This window comes from Charadrius vociferus, unplaced genomic scaffold (genome assembly GCF_000708025.1).
Source record: "Charadrius vociferus isolate BGI_N301 unplaced genomic scaffold, ASM70802v2 scaffold687, whole genome shotgun sequence".
Taxonomy (NCBI): Eukaryota; Metazoa; Chordata; class Aves; order Charadriiformes; family Charadriidae; genus Charadrius; species Charadrius vociferus.
The window spans coordinates 172,140-192,590 of NW_009649054.1; the positions used below are offsets into that span (position 1 = coordinate 172,140).

At 43.0% G+C, this 20,451-nt stretch overlaps 1 protein-coding gene across 1 annotated transcript in view; it reads right to left on the reverse strand.

Moving 5' to 3' along the window:
* Positions 1–1,865: 1,865 nt before the first annotated feature.
* The window catches only part of ANTXR2 (anthrax toxin receptor 2), a gene marked incomplete at its 3' end in the record, with an annotated part of 68,752 nt that continues 50,166 nt past the window's right edge, over positions 1,866–20,451 (reverse strand). Inside the window, exons 10-15 of the mRNA XM_009887992.1 lie at positions 17,374–17,452; positions 14,606–14,701; positions 8,410–8,451; positions 7,289–7,384; positions 3,179–3,346; positions 1,866–1,975 (exon numbers count right to left, since the gene is read on the reverse strand). Coding sequence (XP_009886294.1) covers positions 1,866–1,975; positions 3,179–3,346; positions 7,289–7,384; positions 8,410–8,451; positions 14,606–14,701; positions 17,374–17,452 — 591 coding nt within the window. The remainder of the gene's footprint in view (positions 1,976–3,178; positions 3,347–7,288; positions 7,385–8,409; positions 8,452–14,605; positions 14,702–17,373; positions 17,453–20,451) is intronic.

A 20,451-nucleotide genomic window follows, 5' to 3' on the forward strand; every position in this document is an offset into this window, starting at 1 on the left:
CCTGTGCCTCTGCTCTCAACAGATGTCGGCAACAACCTGCTAGCTCACACCTGGACAAGCCTCCCTAACCTCTCGGATTGCTAGCTGAAAAATTTATGACTCAAAGGACTGCCATCCACAATCAAAGCTTCTTGGCTCGACCGCGTGCAGCCCTCAAACTGGGCCACCCTCGGCATTGTCTGGCAACGTGGCAGAGGTGGGAGAGGAGAGAGAGAAGGAAGAAAAAGCTCGCTCTGCTTTGATACTTCATGCCTAAATTTCAATTACTTGATCAAGGACTGGAATTCAGCAGTGAATTCTTCTACAAATGGGAACTACCAAGTTCTTAAACAATAAAAGAAAGAAAACAAACCGGAACAACTATGTGGCTGCTGTTTACCGTAACAGTGCTAACGAAGTAAGTATGCGTATGCCTGTCTCGCTGTACATACACGTGCCTGGTCACCCGTGCACCGACTTAACCCCATCGGGGCGCAGCGTGGGGTCTCTACTTAGCAAGTTAGGAACAAGTAACGAGATGTAATTTTTTTTCCAAGGTATAAAATAACGTGCCAGGCAGACATTGCACTCCTGCAGTGGCACAGGTCACACCTTAATGACCAGTGGTATAGATGTTATTCATCGGTACAAATTCTACTCCTTTCTTCAGTGGGGATACTGAAAATTAATGAGCTACTTCTCTGTTTTTCATAAACCAAGCTGTTGGTCTCTGTCTCCCTGTCAAGCCCAGAGAAGGCGGATGCCTGGCTTCACAATGGCTTGGGAAAGCCTCTCCTGGCAGGCCGTGTTTACACTACCTCCCTGTCTTTATGGTCAGAAATCCTCAAAACAGGGCCCGACTGACAATTTTTTAGCCTGTTCAGGCACCATTTCTTCTACGTTCCTATTTACATTTAACTTACCTGTTAAATGGTATTGTACTGTATATTTTGTATATAGATTTGTTATTGTTAATTCTGCTACACGCAACATGCATCGTTCATGGAAACAGTAAATAACTTGCCAACAGGACAACTAGAACGGTAACACTCGTTTTTGACTGTGCTCCCTGTTTCCAGCATTGCACTTTGTCATTCTTCCAACACCTGTCCTTGTCTTAATTAAATCTCACCTTTTTCTCCTTTAGAACAGTACCAGATTTCATCCCAGGAAAATAATCTAAATACCGATAACTTCTTGTTCTTTCAAAGGTAACTCCCTCCCTTTAATCCCTCTAATTGTTTCATGTCATCTTTATGGTGTACGTTGCAAAAATAGTGTTCTCACACACTACTGTTTTGTGGTATGAGAGAATCTAATCTGTCACACCCATCTGGGGCCAATTTCTTGAGAGTCTTTGCAGCGGAGGCCACTTTTTCAGGGGTCACGAGTGTACTAGAAGAAAGGCTTGTCGAAGAAACAAGTTTCCTCACCTTTTTTTTTACTGTGAAAGTTGCCTTTGGCATGGAAGTGTAAAGCTACGTAAAGGTAACGTGCATGAAAGTTACTGGTATTCACTTAAATTTGATGTGGTTTTGGCATTCTGAGTGCCAAACTCCACTCTTACACATAGATGGTTATAGGAAAGATTTGAGTGTTTGTTACAGAGAGTTTACACTGAATGAAGTGTGTGCTGTGGTTTTGTTTTCCAGCTGAACACAGGCAAAATACAGAATCCTTCACTCTGTTTTTTCAGGAGATGCACATTTCTGCAACATTTCTGGGCTGGTGTGATGCATCTTTCAATACACTTTGTTTCCCCAACGCATTATTTTTCCTGTTGTGCCATTCTTTTGGCTGCAGTGCTTTCTTTAGTTAAAATCCCGGAATTACCAGTGTTCAGCAGCCGCTAAAGCCTGCCTGTAACATGCCCCTCCCTGGCCGACCATAGCGGGTACACGCGCCACACACAAACCTCATCTCCTTGCTGTGGTCGCATCAACGAGACTCTGTCGTACTGTCTGCGTAACAGCGCCCACAGTGCATCGAGTCGACCCTGTGGGAACAGAGCAACAGGACTTTCAGTACAATAAAATGAGTCAACTGAGAGCACACCGCACCTGCTAAGTTACTGTCCGAGGCGATCCACGGAGAATTTTACTGGCAGAACTGAGCTCCAGCTGCTTCCAGCCCGATAAGCAAAGTATACACCTGGGCTGTGTCCCCACCACCAGGTACTGCACGCTCATCTCCCCTGGGAGAGGAGTGGCTGTGACCTAACCCACGTCTCCTTCTCAGCAATCTAGAAGTAATATGTTTATTTGCCAATATTTTGGGCTGAATTGCCACACGTCCATCTGGGATTTCTCCCACATAAACGTATTTGTTTTTACAGCATGCATACAGCAAGTTCTTGGCTTTCAGGAAGCCTCGGACCTGCCGGGCACATGGTACACAGCTGATTGGCGCTGCGCGGTAAGTGCCGCGTGTAGTGAATGCAGCAGGCTCACCGCGAGTGCTCCGGCTGCCTGTGCAGAACATGCGTAGCAGCTCAGATCCTCGTCAGAAGCACCCCGTTCCGCACGGATGGGTTGCAGGGCTTCCATAGGTGTGTGCACAACACATCTTCAGGACTTTCTGGTAGTCAGAAAGGACTTAGAAGGAGAGTACCCCTACTCCCAGCTAAACCTGCGTATTCTCTGCTCTGACACATTTAAAGCAAGGTGTTTATCGACCCATCTTCAGTTTTTAAGAAGAGCTCGTTACGGGTTTGCAAGTGACTCATGGCATCTACAGTGGAAAATGTCTTTATTTTATGCTGTTTATTATGTTTCATTTGTTTGTCATACCTTTGGCATTATATTGTTTTATATAATTTTTTGCTTTTCTTGGTTGGTAATGAGTATGTATGTTTAAAACTTAGTACAAACTGTGTAGTTTTAGGCTTAATTAGATACACATTGAGATGGACCGAGTACCAGTAAAGCCCCTGTAGATTTTAGTACTCTTACTGTACGATACTTCCCTTTTTTGGGGAAGGATAACAGAATGTGGCAGCAATGATGAAGTACTGCATTTAGGGCTATAAACTGCTCCTGCTATTCATCCTGAGTAGGTGTTCACTTTGAGAACAGTACATTACCCTTGAATGGGAATACTTGAAAAGTAACGTACAGTTCAGCATGCGTAAAACTGGTGAGGCAGACAAAATCCAGCCTTTAGTACAAAATTATATTGTACTGAAGACTAAAAAGATTACCTTAATTGGCGTGTACCACTTCTCCTGAATGGCTGGTGAGGTAGGCTTTGGTTTAGGTGGTTTAGGATGAAAAGGTTCTTCTGGTTCTTCTGGGAGCTTCACCACAGCATTTTTTGCTTTTTCTAATCTAGCCCCTTCTTCAGTGGATCCTTTATCGCCCCAGCGAACCTAAGTAAAGCCAGAGTTCAGATGTAAATGCACTGTATGCAAAGGACAAGGACACTGTAGCAAGTAACAGAAATAGCTGAAAAAGTTTAAATTTGGAAAAAGTTCTGTATAAGCAAGAGGGGAGGTACTGAGGAAGATGTTCCCTCTTCATTTTTGATGACAAGCATTCTTAATACATTTGTAAACATGAGTCTCTCAGTAGCGTAAAGTGAAGAGAAATACTGAAAGAAAATTCTGCCGTGCACCAGAGAGGCTTTACAGGAGGCAGCAAAATCTGGGAAATCTTCTCTAATTAATGATGTAGAAACATAATTTCCAATTCTGATTTCTCCTAAAATACCAGACCTTAATCTGGCACCAGTGAAAGCCTAGATTTTTGTCACCCCAGATTTCCTAACACAGCGTGTTTGTCGAGAACCCCAATTCAGATAGAAGGCAATGCTTGAGCAAGTTTTAGCAGAAGCTCCTTGCAATGGCTCAGGTCTTCAGGTAGTTCTGAAAAAAAATACACACTGGAGAAAATGCAGATGAAGCAGTCTAACCTGCATAATAAGCAAATGTAAAAGATGTAGCAATATGTGTTTTATCCCTGCCACAAGTCTATAAAATATATACAAAGGGTTCAAAGAGAAAGGAAACCTGGGTTATTGCTATTGGTGAGACAGTCACAGATTTCCACTTCCATAAAAGGTTGTACTTACTGTGCTGTAAAGAGGAAATACAGGAAAGAACCCTCCCTGTAAGAGAGATGATTTGCCTTGCTACGGTAGTCTTATTTCATCTTGTACTGGAAACACTGTGCAGAGATCCGAGCAAGGATGTTTGCTGTATTGTACGAAGAAACAAACCTAGACAAGGCTGTTACTTTATCATCCAAAAAGAGCCTCTAAAAGCTATGGCTGGAGTTTGAAAGTTCTTAGTAAAACTGGCCTGGATTATTTTCAGTGTAAAACTAAATTATGCCGTCCGCTGCAATCTAGCCTGTAAGGAGGACCTGAGCCACCTACACCCAGGAAGTTAAATTCTGACATCACACCCTGGGTAAATGTGACATGCATGACACATCATGAAACTGTTACTGGAAAACGGCTAACCGTTACTGCAGGCCTCCACCAATATACTTGTTTTTTTCAGGAACCTCCTGCCTGGAGATGCCAGGCCTGAGAAGAGAAGAATCCAAGCAAAATCAGAGAAGACTGACCCTCCACCCTCAGGGAAAGGATTGAGAGCAGCGCTGCACACTGCTCGGGAGGTATATGTCAGCTCTGTCTTGCTACCCACTAATTCAAGCACTTGAAAAGTAAACAGAAAACCAGTGGGATGCAACATGTCTCCCACCGCGAAGGGGCACACCAGGAAAAAGACACGTCCCTGGTCTTCTGCTACCCAGGGGGAGGGAGCAGACTGCTCCAGGTCTAGCTAGGGACGCTCTACGATGTGCCGGGATAACTATGCTGTAGGATGGGAGAAGGAAGCAGCCAGACTTCTTCATCCTCATCAGCGCTGTATGTAGAACGTGCTGATAGGGAAAGCGGGGAAAATATGCAGGGAAGCCAGAGTCTAACCCCCTTCAGAAAAATGAAATACCTTGGAGGAAAATCTTGTCATTTTATCACCACCACCACGTGTTTTTTACCACTGTAATCTCAGTGTAGAGCAGTGAAGTACAACAGAGCTTCATTTAGTCTTTAATGCTATAACTCACCGTCATTTCTTAGGAGGGGGATTGTTTTGAACCTCTTTGTTATTTTGAACTTTCCTGTTTGGCTTGCTTAGTGCTATCTTTTTTTCACTGGGGAATCCTCACTCTGCAACATTAGAACGAGCTTTCATGTCCAAGTAGGCCCTGCTGAGTCATTAAAATGCATCTGTATCTTTCACTGTGATCAATGGTACTTTTACAGTGTTTTTTATGAGGCTGTTAAAATGTATTTTAAACACTGTTAAAACCATTTAGAGATAGATGGTGGATCCCTTACTGATAAAATGACCTTCTCCTTCAGATTAAAGCGACTTCATCCAGAAGAAACCTGAATTTGTGGAGTCTGACAACACAACGTTGGCATAAAAACTTACTGCCCCTAATGGGAGGGGTCTAGAAATTACATCATAGAACTTCAAAGCAATGCCACAAGACTGATCGAGGAAGAACGAGCAACATGAGCTAAATTATTCTGGGCTGTCACTGGGGGGTGAAGCTAGTGGGAAAGGCAGGAGTGAATGTGTAACTACCCAGAAAGGGAATACAGTAAGCGAAGAGAAGTAGGACAGGAGCTGTAAGTGGAAGTTTACTCATTCATTCTCTTCTTTTCTCTGTGCAAGGTAGCTGCCAGAAGAATCAAGCTGCCAGAAGAATGGCAGAAGAATAGAGCACAGAGAAACAATAAAAAATAGACAGCTGCATTACCCCATGAACGGAGAACAGGGAAGAAATGTAATGACAAGTCCAGCAAGTTTTTTGTTGGCCACAGCACAGAGGAATACTCCCCCTGACTAGCTCACCTTCATCATGGTGTGACTGTGTTTGTTTTCGCTCTCATTCCCACACTTGCTCTGCCCCGATTCACCCCATGAGCAACGTGCTGTCTTGAGCCACTGAAAGGTCTGAGGTCTGACACCACTGTGTCCGAACAGCGGGGAATGGGCTGCTAAGCCAGCGTCTTCCTCAGCCCCACTGGTACAGACACTACAGGACAGAGGTGTAACGCTCCATACTCAAATGCTGAGGCTTCTATCATGCGGTGCCCAACCCCGAAATTTGTCAGTACTCTCGGGCCCCAGGGAAAGACAGAGACACAGCGCCACAGAATGAGGTGCCTTTCAAGATTGTGATCGGCACAAGATTCCTAGCACAGTGAAAAAGTTTTCTAACCTAATTACTACTTTCTGCTCTCTTCTTTGAAGAGAAGATACTTTATTTTTGCCGCATGATGACCATGCATTTCTTTATGGTACTAATGTTACTTGTGTTCACGAGGTATCTATCAGTTCTCTGTTTCATTGCGCAAGATCCCGTTTACAAACTGTCACGATCAAACGCTGGAACCCTACTGGATCTCCTCCTGGAGGCTCACCATGGCTCCCGTTAGAAATCCAGGTTTGTCATTCTTAATGTTGGAAAGTATTTTCTAGTTTGCCTTTGAAAAGCACTGCACAAAATGTTTACTTTTTCTGAAATCTGAAGCTCTTCTAAGTTAGCGATACCAAACTGCTGAAGGAAGCACATATAAGCAACGCAGCCTTAAACTTGCATGTTCTACTGCTGTATTTAAAAAGAACTCAAGCAAAGCTGATTCTTAGGCCAAGACTTTTAAAATTGCATCAAGATGCATCACTATGGCCTAGGTGGGTATATCAGACAGAGACAGTTTCCGAGACTGAAGTTAAAAACTGCAGAAAACTGCTTTGCAAATTCCACAAAGGCTGACTTGACTATAAAATCTGACATAAGGACGTGCCCATAAGGATGCACATTTTTCATTCTGTTTTAATTAACATGATGCTATCATGTCTCTTCAAAGACAGGCACTGTTGTCGCTGTGAGTTCCTGTGGGATCAGGCCTCTCCTTAGCGTCACCATTGTCAGCGCATTTGGCTGGCCCACAGTTGGAGGACTTCTGTTTCACTGTAATTTCTTCCAAAACATTCAGAAAAGGCTCTCACTCTCTCCACTCTCTCTTTCTCATTAGCTTGATGGAAAGAGCATGTCTTCAGGCAGCTATTTAAAGTTCCAGTCAAACGGAACGACTGAAAGCTGTTCTTTCATAGGCAAGGTCAAAATTGTTCGATACAGTAAAAAATTTTACAAGGCTTATGTCACTGGGAAGGAAGCACGCGTTATGCCCTGGTATTTTCAGTACACTTTGAAAGTCTTTGTTTCCACCACTTGCAGCCTCGGAGAGCTCGTGTTTTAGCGAATTGGCATCTCCATATTGTACAAACCTCCATCCTTTTAATTCCTCCAACTCCTCGTCCACCATAGTAGGAAGCATCCACTGTGGGCCATTTCTTGGTAGGCAAGGGCTCTTGTTCTTCTTCCTGTCAATACAGTAACATTTACTTTAAAAAGTCACTTTTCCCACACACACTAAGTGTCTTTTTAGTATATTTCACTAGAGTTCACAGAGAGCACGTTTTCCCACCTTAGGTGTGAAAGATCAGCTATTTAGGTTCCCCGAGTGTTTAGCGATTTCCAAACAAAATCTGGTCACGTTCGGAAATATTTTTAATGTTTTGCACGGGAAGAGCATTAGTGGTGACCACTGGGGAAGTCCAAATGGGGAATCTGACCATGCATTCTACTGACAGTCATTCAATTGCCTCATCCTTTTCCTTTCCACTAATAAGTAAAACACACACAAAGAAAAGGATTTGCAGTGGCTTCTTCTACGGAAAATATAATGCCTTTGAAGAGCCAGATCACCAGCCCTACTCATTTGGATTCAGCAGACGGTGTTCAGCAGATCTGCAGATAAAGGTTACGCAGCCGATCACAGTTTCCGAAGCCAACCTTTGTCAAACTCGCTCTTGGCTGCCTCAGCTCAATGAAGTGTGCCTTATCGTGGACTTAACTGTCAGAGTACACTTGAGTACACTCAAGCAATTGGCTAAATCAAGACCAAGGGGCAAAAATACTGAAGACACCAGAAGATCCTCGAGTGCATTATTACACGTAAGAGGGAGAGAAATTCCCTTATAAGGGTTCTTCAGTGTCTGGAATGCCAAAGCTGTGGGAAAATGCTGTTTAAGTCATACACGAATCTTTAGACTGTTACACAAGAGCTACTCAGTCCTTCTGCTTCTGCTGCAGAACGGGAAGAATAATGTTCAGCTGTCTTGGGATAAAGCCCCTAAGTATTTCTGTGGATTTGGGCTTAATTCACGCACACTGAGATGACTGAGACAGAACAGAGATTTGGACTTTGGCCATCCTGCTCTCAGCTTAAGGCTTCCCATGGGACAGTTCTTTCTTTTTCAGCAGCTAGGACAAAGAGCCGGCTTGGCAGAACAGAGGAGTGGTATTGTGTCACCAGTGTGACGAGGAGAGCACCATCATACCGTACCTCTTTTGGAGCTGGCGGCGGTGGAGGGGGATCTTTGATGACCTGAAAGAGCCAAACATATAAAAGCATAAGGAATTGCACTGGCAGCATCCAACAGCCAACAGAAAATTTTAACAGTGAACTGTTTGCATCTGAGTCCCCCACATCTGCTTGCAAACTGGCAACCGCTGCTGCCGAGTCCCTTGGGTATCGATTATCAAGGCCTTCTGGAAATTAACACCATCCGTCTAATAGAAAACAACATCAATTGACTGGCAGACACTCTTTGGGCAGACGTGTCTGCCACTTTGCTTCCTGACCGGATAAGACTCAGTCATTCTAAGTAATAGCCAGTGATGAAACCCTATGGAGTTAATTAGCAAGCCCCGGAGGAAAAGCATCCCAAGGTCTACGTGAGGTCTTGCATAATCTTGGGCCAAGATGCCTGCTTCCTTGTGCCATGCTGCTGGATAATTTCTGGCCCCATGACAAGTGTGAAATGCCTTCTGGTAGCTCAGGCTTCACCTCTAGACGTCCAGATCGTTTCCGCAGATCTCACGTTCCAGATCTAATAATTTAAGTACGTAGCTCCTTGACTGATCAGCGTGGAGTGCCTGCAAGTGGGAGTTACGTTCACAGGGCTTCTTACACTGTTTCTGGGTAAGGCCCGCTCCTAGCATAATTCACTTACACCTGGGTTTAAACCTCTACCTCCGGTTTCCTCCCGTTGCCTTTCTCACGTGCATATTGTACATCTCGGGGAGTTCCTCGGCACCGACAGGAGCCCACTGAACAGTACAGCGAGGCGGAGAGGAAGGCAGCGACCCTCTTAAATGATTCAGATGAAAACTGAATGCACGGCCGTTCTCCCACAAGAAAAGAAGGTTTGTAAGCTAAAAATAAGTACTTCAGTGATATCAAGGGATTTTCTGTGCTTGAAAATTGTATAGAAATGACTAAAAAATACTCCATGGATATAAAGGAGTCTGTTTCTGCTGTGCCTTAGTATTATACAAACGTAACCAAAACTTTCCACGATGACAAATATCTAAATCTCCTAATACAGGATTAAATACTTTGATTGAAATACGTCTTATTTTATTCACTCAGTGCTATTAATTACAGTACTTTCATTTACCCTCACCTATAAATAATGTCACTGCAAAGATGTATAGCATCATACATAAAAGAAACATATTTTTCTTGACCAATAATCAAGAGTTTTCCTTTTTGATTTATGTTTCAAGTCACAGTTCCACCAAGATATTTACTAGTTACTGCCTAAACAAACTATGGAATTTTAGCACTGGATACAGGAATTCTATCACGGAAGTAAGTTATGGCACCCTTGGAAACATTCTTCCACAGCCCTTCAGGTTTAAGAAACCGAATTGTTCATTAACCAAGCTCAGAGTACTTTGAGGGGATTGGAAAGTCAACTATGGATTTTAACCAGACATGCCTTTGCTGCTATTACCTTGCAAAAACATGCCAGAAATTACTTTTCTTTAAATATTTGGAATTACTGCCCTAACTTTATAAGAAACAACAACACAGAGGGATCACGGGACAGATTCTGAGACACTTGGATGCCGAGCAAGATTTTCAAAAGTGTGAAGATATTTCATTCTCAGTGAAAGCAATTTATAGACTGGAAACGGTAAAACGGGACATTCCATATGTTAAGGGTCACCTTACCTTATTTAATCCCCATTCTTATTTCTCTTTTGCCTGTCTCTAACGATTATCTCAAAACGATGTATTTCGCCGCCAAACCTGCAAGCTGTATAGGGGGAAAGGCCTAGCGAGGTTGTGGGTTTATGTAAATACATGTTAAATGATATTATCACTCCACTTGCTATAGTTCTACAAGTCTTAAGTCTTGCAGTCTCTCCTGAGCAAAGACAACTTTGCATAGTAAACTTCTTTGTGATGCATGCAAAAGTTCACTTGGGCTCTCCGCCTATTGATATTCCTATACATATATATATTCCTAATTTCTATCAACATTTCCATATACAGAATCAAATTTTCTACCCCAGTAAATCAAGAAAAACTTGCTTTGGACCTCAACGGGCTTCAAAAGTCACGAGTCAATGTTTTCTTTGAGTCCCTGAGCAAAGGATCTAATCCTATGCCAGCTGCTAAACTCCCTGAAGTTATAGGGTAAACTTGATTTGAAGCTCACCGATACATTAATTAGTTGCTATTTCTAATAGCTTCAGAAAATGAAACTTGTTTTAAATGTGACAGTGGTGTGAGAAAATAATCTGCTTTGAGTAGCAGATAGTCACCCCTGCTGACAGAAGTGGAATGTAAATGCCTGCATCCTTATGTTTCCACAGGCTCCTCACACTCACTCTCTCTCTCTCGCACACACGTGCACACACAAAGATTATTTTCAGTCTTGTGTGATATTTCAAATGAAATCAGCAGAAAGCCATTTTTAAAAAAGAGAAATCCAAGGAACCTATGCAGCTTTGGCAGAAAAAAATGCAAATGCAGCATGAAACTGCACATACTGAAGATGATAATAATGCAAATTAACTTCTCCTGAACTTGATTCAGATTGTTTAAATACGGAAGACGCTGAATAATGCTGCTGCCTTATTAACCCCGTGTAGAGATGGATTACTTCATAATTTTCTTTCATTTTGTTTATTATCATCATCACCAGGCAAGGCTGCATCTTATTTATTTACTTGCAAAGAATGAAGAATTGAGTTTGGAGGAGAGCCGATTTCTTAAAAAAAAAAAAAAAGAAAGAAAAAAAGTTAGTTGCTTCAGGCAACAGTCCCTTTGATCTGCTCATTAACACTTTTCAAATGTTCGCGTGATGTGGGCATTAGGAAATGTCAGCACCAGAGCCTGAAGCCAGCTTGATGCGATCATATGTTCTGATATTGAGGGAAGAGTGAAAGAACTGTCAACAGTGAACTGCCTTTAAAAAAAGGGGGGCGAGGAAGAAAAAGAAAAAGGAGTCCCCCTACCCCAACCTGTAAGCGTACAGGCACCTCGTAGCAAGGGACGCTGTCGAGGCTGAGATCTAGCGAGGCTGAAGCGGAGGGCCCGAACCACCTAAAGCTCACCACTCTGCCTGCAGGCGCTCGGGGTTACACGCTCGTGTGGCTCCGGATGCTCATTCTGTTCCGTCCGCAACACCTTTCGCCTCTCTCTCTCTTCCATTTGATTCTGAAGCCTGAGATGCTTACAAGGTTTGAGGGCTGCTCCTTTCTTCCTTGCTCCTGTTCTGTGTCCCATGAAACCAGACGCTCCACTCTGCCAGGGAAGCGGACTCAGCAGAAGGTAAGAGGAGGTTCTGCCTGGCCCTAATATGCTGCTTCTCTTGTCCGGGGCACTGGCACCGAAGCCCAAAACTACAGAGCCAGAAGAGGCAATAACATGTAATGTGAGAACCTCAGGCGCAGGAGAGAGGGAAAAGAATGGAGGCACAGTATAACGATCTGAGGAAACGGACGTCAAAACAAAAAGAAAGGAAGAGTGGGTATTTGGTTACAGGTTCAGTGCAACAGTATGTGCTCTGAACTCAGTACTGCTGTAGCAATGAGTCCTAAAATTAGCTTTTCTTTTTAAAGAACCCAATAATATTGATGAGAGGTGGGAGGAAACAACGGAGGGCACTAACATTTAAAGTGCTGTCGTTTTATTGCTCCCATAGAAGTCAGGCTGCCTCTTAGTAACAACTTACCAATCTACAGCCCAAGACTTCCCTAGAAATGGCCAATTACGCCTGTACCGAATACCGTCTCCAGAAAAGATGCTCAGGGTAAGTTACTGTCCCTTAAAGTAAACATCAGGGAGGCACAGACTTAAGCACAAGGTAAATCCGAAGGAAGGCACAATCTCTCACAGCTCGGTGCAGCGCTGTGGAGATGTAGCTCCAGACGGGAGATCAGCCCAGACAGAACCCATGCCACGGTGCGGCTTCAGCACCCAAGGGCAGTATCTTTGCTCTGCAAGGCATTATAAAGGGCATCTGCTTCGGTTAATCGGGTCCTCGCTCAGGTATCCCTCCACAGCTCTGCATGATGTGTTGATGCACTCCTGTAATGTAAACTCAACTCCTTTCAATTATAGCAGGCACAGGCTGGTGCAGCCAATATTTTAATGTATTATACTGGCATAGGTACCAAAAGGGCTGGAAATTAATACTACAGAACTATACATTCGACTTTTTTTAAATGTAGGACTTTGACATTAAAAAAATCCAGAAAGCACCATACTCATTGTCAGCACTGGAAGGAGACTGCCTGCTCTCACGGGACGGAGATACTGCAGTCGCTCTTTACTGTAATGAGAGGAAAATGCATAGTATATGACGCTTTACAGTACCCTGGGGTCTGGCCAGCAGGAGCACTGGCTTCTGAACGCTGACCAATGGGAAGGGTATTGGGATTTTTCAATAGGTTGTACATGTGTAAACCTGATGCTGAAAATAAACACGTCCACTTGACAAATTATTCAAACTGTATGTGCAACTGAATAGGATGTGACCGACTGCACTTCAACTGTAAAAGACTGATTCTGGGCTATGATAAATTAGAGACACATGGATTACCTTCTGACAGTCATAGTCAGCTAGTGACAAAAACCAGAGTTTTAGTGAGGTAACTCGTTCTGAGGGCTCTGACAAACTAACGGAACATTAGGTTTCCTGATACCAGGCAACTCAAAAGGAAGTGTGTTTGTCTTGGGGGTGGGGGGAAACAAAACCAAAACTTGAGAAGTCAGGAAAAGGACAAAAGAAAATAATCTGCTTCAGAAAAGCAGCTCTAGAGAAAGGATATGATGATCCCTCTCAACAACTATGAACGAATAGTGAAACAACTCACTCCAAAGTAATTAGCTAACAGGAGACACTGAAAAAAAAGTTACTTGGCTTCACTTAAAGATTTAAATTGTATTTTACATGCGTATTTTTAAAATAACTGTACTACGAAACACAAAATGTTTCCTTCAGTACCAGCATAAGTCTGCTGCAATATTACTTCTTTCATGTCCTCCGTGTCCCTCTCACCCTGCCCCAGGTGACAGATCCCTGTGAAACACCCAGCTGTAGCCGCCTTCTACAGACACAGAGTGTAGAAACTACCAAGTGTGAAGGTGGTCTGTGAATCAAGGGTAGCAATTATTTTAAAATAAGCAAATAGGAAGCTTTCTTCTTACTGATTTTGCATTTCCCTTTTCCACAGGAAGGCTCACGATATAAAATAACGTTGAAGCGAAATAACTTACAGACAACCCGCCCAGATTTCTGATGGGACTGGACTGGACTGTACTGTACTGTGGAGATGGAGACAGAAGAGAGAGTCTTTTTATTAGAGAAGAGCTCGCAGTCCGTGCTTCAGAAACCCCAGCCCATGAGGATGCAGATGGGAGGACTTCTTGCCCTAGGACAGCCTGGGGCCTGATGGACTACGGAAAAGCTTTTGATTGTGTGGGCTTTGGCACGGTCAGGCGAGAAGGCCAGTTCCCCTGCTGCCCCAGGTTCCACAAGCCCGAGAGGAGACAAGGAATACAGCACCAGCCTGGAAGCAATCTCCACTTCCTAAGTCTTCACCGCTGTCGCTGAACTGGATGAATTATAAACTTCACCAGTTTAATAGCCTCAAGACTCAAGGAGATGGAAGGAGTTAGAGAGGCAGCATTGCTGACTGCTGCTACAAGGATAAAGAGCGCACTCAGATGAAAAGAGATGCAATGCATGCAAGGGATTATTAAGACCTAAGGGATTTCCAACTGGAGAGCCCATAATGGACTACAAATACCAATTTTAGTGATAGTACTTCTAAAATTGTCCTTGATTTCAGGATAACATCTGCATACCGTGATGGCCAACAACTTTCAAATAATAGAGAAAAGCTTTTATCAAAGATTTCACGGAACTGTAACACGTGCTCGCTCAGTAGAAAGCCGGTGAGCAGCATACCAGCATGCTGATGCTGGTTCATACGTATGCAGGTCTCAGAAAGCAGAAGCACTGCTAGGAGCGCAGTCCACAGGTTTGATGCCGGTCTCTTCTTCCATTTATCGCATATCACCAATGAAAGAAAAGTCCCTCTACAGACGGCTTACATCACATGTAGCTCTTCAGTTACTTAACCTATTTCCTACGGTGTCTGTGTTTCCCAACGTGGTATGAGTTACTATCATGAGTCACACATCCAGTGACTTTTTTTAATAAGTCTTTACTCACCACTTTGCAGCAGAGGGGCCAGAACCACCAGAGCAGACCGAGTGCCGCTAACAGTAACAGCACAAGAACAGCAATTAGCGCTGCTACTCCACTAGACTGCGAAGAAAGCAGAAAGACAGTGTCAGCGGACGTTGGGAATAACTGCTGCCTGGTTTTCCCACTCACCCCAAAACAGCTTCCTACTGACCGATACAAATCCCAAACCAATTGTTCCCGTTCATCGGATCCTATTCTTGCACACGGAGAAATTCCTCACAAAGGATCAAGAAAGGGCTCTTAGCCAAATTTCAAAGCTGTGTCATTTTAGTTGCTACCTCAACACGAAAAAGAGGGAGGAGGTGGTAGGCTGCTATTCATGGTTCTCGTTCCCTACATATTCCGGGGCCTGCAAGTCTCAGGTATTCTAAGGACTGAACACGGCAGTACTGATGGACATATTAAATTGAAAATGACAAAGCTTTCAAAACTACTTTATTTTGCCTACATGTAAACCTAAGTTCAAATTAAGCCATCCAGTCATGGGTAACCGGCCCAACTTGCCCCAGTGCAAGCCAGGATTATTTCTGCTGAACTCAATGGATTCATTTTGATGTAAAAGTGGTCTCTTTGAGATAAGAATGAGGCCCAACTTGAAGAAATGAGCTGTTGGACAGAAATGGCGAAAGTCTCCTCTAAGTCTGTGGATGAGAGGTGCCCTGCTCCGCCCACAGGGACACAGGTCCGTACGGATTGGTGGGTGGGGGGAATTCTAAGGATTCTCTACTAACAATACATTCATGAAACGCTTGCGCTTATCGCCCGCACATCTGGGGCACTCACAGTGCACAGACTGTGGCACGCTAAATCCCTGTAGCGGTGCCGTTTGAACCTGAAGCCACCAGCCTCAGAAATTCTGAACGAGTGTTACCGCTTCCAGCAATACTGCTTTTAATGATGAAATGAATCTCCCGCCACCTCAAACCCACATCCTGCAGGTGCTTTTATTCTTACACTTGATGTTCTGTGCTGCTGTGCTCGTTTAGAACAACACTGAGAAAAATGCAACAGTGACCTTAAGATAGTAGAAGTTATTCAGGCTTCAGCTGGGGAGAACGGAAAGGAGGGACACCCGGGGAATCACTAAGGCTGAGTAAAGCATAAGTAATTCTGTTTAAATGAGAAAAGTTGTACTGGAGATACACCATTGCAAATGGAAGGTGAAAGAGAGCCTTATTCCAAGTATTTGAAGGTGCAGTGAGGCGTACGCGTTTATGAGAAACAGGTAGGTGCATGCCTAGATGCAGTGTATTTTTTGTTTGTTTACAGCGCAGCAGCGTGTGTTTGCTGGGGGAGGCTGTAACTTGGAACTCTTATGTACCAAGTAGCCATCAGCTGCTCAGCTATCAGAATTAGTGGAACAATTCTAGCAGTGACCCATTTCTTGCAGTTGCCCATCTGCTACTATGGAAACAGCAGTTCTCCTTGTATGGAGCTGTCTTTGCTGCAACACGTATGAAAGGAAAAAAACAAAAAAGGCAAAAAAAAAAGATGATCAGAAGTATGACAGTTTTTTCCTGTCAGTGCACATCTGTACTCATTCTGTTTCCTGTTAGTGAAAACTTTTGACCACAGAGAAGCACTGTTAGAGCAGAGCAGGGGGAGACAGCCGTACCCAGTTGCTTTGCATTAATGCTTTGTTTTTACCTATCTGTCCAATCTTAGCAATTTTTAAGGCGGCATAGGGACAGAGTTAGCATGTGCTGCTCTCCCTGAAAGGACTAAGCTAAGCAGAAGTGCGGTCTACTGTTAGTCTCCAGCATCCTCCTGTGAGTGCACCATCCTTGCGTTACCACGCTTCAGCATGCTTTGGTGGGAGACTCAAATGCTTCTGAATGATCAAGAGGCCCTTATACAGAGAAACGGGATTTAGGTAATGTGTTTCTTCAGCTCTCAGTTCATTCAGGCTTTCTTACTGAAACTGAACGGCTGAACTGAGATGGCTGTGATTTCTGCCGTTATCCAAGTATTTAGTTTTAAATGAATAGAAGAAAAATGTCATTTTTTCTCTTTTAAGTTAATTACCTACAAGTGATAAAAATACTGTTGGAAAAATACATGCTGATGCGCAGAAGGTACTGGTTTGTATGCTTCTACGCCTGACAGGAAAGCTGCGCTAAAGTCACACTTTAAATGAGACAAATTTGAAGAAACCATGCACAGCACATTTTCAAAATCTCAATCCCCACATTGTCATTTTGCGTCTAATTGCAAAAATTTTAACTGTCCTGCCTATGTAATACAGAAGACAGAAGAAATTAATGGAGAGCAGAAATGAGCGCAATACAGCAATACTTCACTTAAGCGGAATCCTGCAAAAACAGATCTTCCTCAAATAAAGCTGTTTGCCACCTTAATGGGAAGAATTAAGGGATTTGTTTTATGTAACTGCAGGAAAAAATCTTGTCTGTAACCCCACTCACATACTTCGTTGGGGAACTCACAACAGCTGAAAACTCTTTGTTGCGTGTACTGGTGTTATAAAACAGATTCTAAGCACGTCTCGAAATAGAAAGGAGGCGACTTAGGGCATATATATGTGTATGTGCCTACATATTAAGAAATCATGTATAATTAAATGATGTATATTCTGTGTGCGTCTGCACAGATGTATTTTTTAGTTAGGTGGATTTGTGCATTCTAAACATCTAAGGGGACTTGCTGTGCGTTGAGGTTCTCTGCGCTGAGAGGTTTCGGGATTTTACATTGAATGCTGTTAGCCATTTACTTACACACTCTGAAGCGGTGATGGTCAGTGAGCTGGACATGAACGATTGCCCTTCACTCAAGCTCACCAAGACTTCCAGAGTCCTGGGAAGAAAGAGAAAAAAAAAAAAATCAGCAGCCATAAACCAGTTACTAAAAGCGCATACATGCTACGGAGGCAGTTGTACCTACAGACTGCTCAACAGAGGTGTTCCAAGAGAGGAGGATGGGAGTCAGGGCTGCCTAGACGTCAGAAGTGACTTCAGAGAAATCACAAAACTAACACAGTTACTTTATCGTTTCTAGAAACCTCTGATGACTTTCAAGCGATCAAGATACTTCACTGCTACAGGGTTGGACCTTGTGGCTTTCAGAAACCAATTTTTGGTCATTTCAGACTGACCTTTCTTTTCCTCAATTTATGCTGCTTGAAATGAACAATACGCTCTCCCGCAGGTACGGTGTTGGTTACTATTTGGAAAGAATTTTAGTCTTTTCGATAGAGAGCTATCTGAGTAGGGAATATCCCTTCTCTAGTCCGCGTAGCATAGAACACTCCAACAAGTTTTACGTGAAATAAATTGAACTTCAACTGTAAAAATAACATTGTTTTGTCTGTTCCATAATCATCTCTTTAGTCATATGCAGACAGTATGGATAAAAATGTCGGATAATTATAAATGGTCAAGACTTTCTATAAATAGTACATAATCACTGCATACAAATAGTATGTGGTTTACATTTTACAAATTAACCCTAGAAGAAAACAACACATGGTGAATGTTAAACATAAAAAGACTCTTCAGCTTCTCTGGCTTGGATTCCCGAGATTCAGACAGTTTATATTATGCATAGATGTAATTAAATAAAAATATAGATATCCATGAACTAAAATGATTAATCATTTATACCGTTCTTATATGTCATGAATTTTTATTCTGGCACAAATGCTTTAGTCAATATGGAGTTCAAAGCTATTTTAACTAATTTGGCTAATTTCTTCTTCACTTTTAGTAAAAATGAAGTAAGTTGCTTCCGCGAAACTCATTTTTAAATCATCTGTGTTATGAATAATTGATCTAACAGAAAGAGTAACTCTAATTTACTTCTAATTATTACTGGAGTAAGTGCATAGGAACAGATAAAAATAAAAAATTAATTCACTTCCCTTCCAACTTCCCTAGATAAAGCAAACTATACCAAAATTTTTGTTAGCGATGAATTTTTTAAATGTGATGCTGTTTAATTTTTTTTTATTTCCACCGTTTTGCTTTGCCACTGTCATGAGAAATGCTGTGGGAAATTTCAGCGTGACAATTCTGCTCGAGTGTGACTGGCAAAACAATCCTATTGACTGCAGCGCGAGAGGATTTCATGCCGTGCCTTTTCTTCATCAGAGAAGGTCTTCAGTACACGCTGTGCTGTTGAAACACAGCCCAAATCCTGACAGGCATCCCTGAAGAAATCGGCGTCTTTAAACTCTTAAACCTTTTGGAGATTTGCGCACCATAAACGCATCACGAGAAGCGTTCTCCTGTCCCAGTCACTGACCTGCAGCCCAGGGACATTAGAGTGACCCTTGCCGGTGCCCTGGGGTTGCATCCTTCTGCACCTGGTCATACCGCTGCAGTAACTGCGACTGTGCACCTGTAACCATCGTAGAGGATCTCAAGTTGGAAGGCAGTAACTGAATTCAGCCCATAAATACTGAAAAATCCACAGCACACGTAAGTATTTTGGGATGGCAACCTTTCAGTTAAGCACAAATTCAAAGCGGAAGGATTACTCTCTTAAATGTTTCATTTTCCCCCATTAGCCTTGTCTTTTTAAAGCATGACTTAGAGAAACAGGTCGCAGGCTCTGCACCAATTTTGAACTTGGTTACGCCCAAGGAAGGGCCTTCGTTGCAGTAATGTTTCCTGAACAAAAATGCTATTCAGCCTTTCTACTTTTTTCTGAACTTCCCTAAGTGATGGCGGGTGCCTTCCCACTGACTGATGCCATAATTGGGATTACATTGCTTGGTTCAAAGCCTGCTAGCGCAGTCAGATCCCTTCCAACTGCTCTAAAGCCAAATGTAGTACACCAAGTAATTTTGATTTTTCAATTAAAGTATCGTGTTCTTCAAGAACCTAGATCCTTATATACCTCCTGCATTGACTTCTTTTCCGATCAGATTTTAACTGTGTCTAAATACAGTGTAGGTTTTCCTCAGCTCTTTTATCTGTGGTTGGAACCATTTCTGTCGTCTCGTTGGGCAAAACTCCCACTGAGATCAAAAATAATTCTGCCTGTGCACTAGTGAAAAACTGCTGGATTTGGCCAGTAACATCTGACTACAGTTGCTGCCAGCTACTGGGGTCGAATTTCCAAAACGCTTTCAGATGTTCGCTTTTTCCCCATTTCATTTTTTTTTTATAAAAGGGAATGTGAATCCTCAATTTCCTACGGGCTTTTTTCCGCTATCCAATCAATTCCCTTTGCTGCCTTGCAGTATCGTCCTTCCTCCTGACCCGTGTGTGTTCTTGTCAGTCAGGAGTATTTTCTAGCATCATTTCACAATGTTTTTTATCCTCTGGCAGTTTGTTGATTTATGCGATGTGTTACTACGAGTCCCAAACCTACGTGGTTGAAAAGGAAGATGCATCAGCGGCTGACTACCGTTGCCAGCACTAGCAGGCACCATCTGAAATGTCATATACTCGGGCTCGCACGCTTTTCAGCTGAGCAACTAGGAAACAAAACACGTAGGAAACTTCGGAAGAGAAGTACCGTTGAGGCACGTTTTCACTATGCTAGCAGTACCTTTCACTGCTACTCAGGTTTAATTTCATTCTCCTGTATAGCAAAGCCTACACAAAAAAACCCTGCTAATGATAATATATACTTCATGCAGATCTTCATAAAAGTAGGCTTCCACATAACCCTTTGATCTTTAGGCAACAAATGACTTCTTTTGCAGCAATGCTTCCTATACTCACAGCCGCCAGGCTGCCCCCGCTCCCAGGCAGATTTGTCAGCAAAAATCTCGGTGCCCATCGTGGCTTATCCTGAAGGGCGATGTTTGAACGCACTGAAACACTGCATTTCACACTGACTGTTTC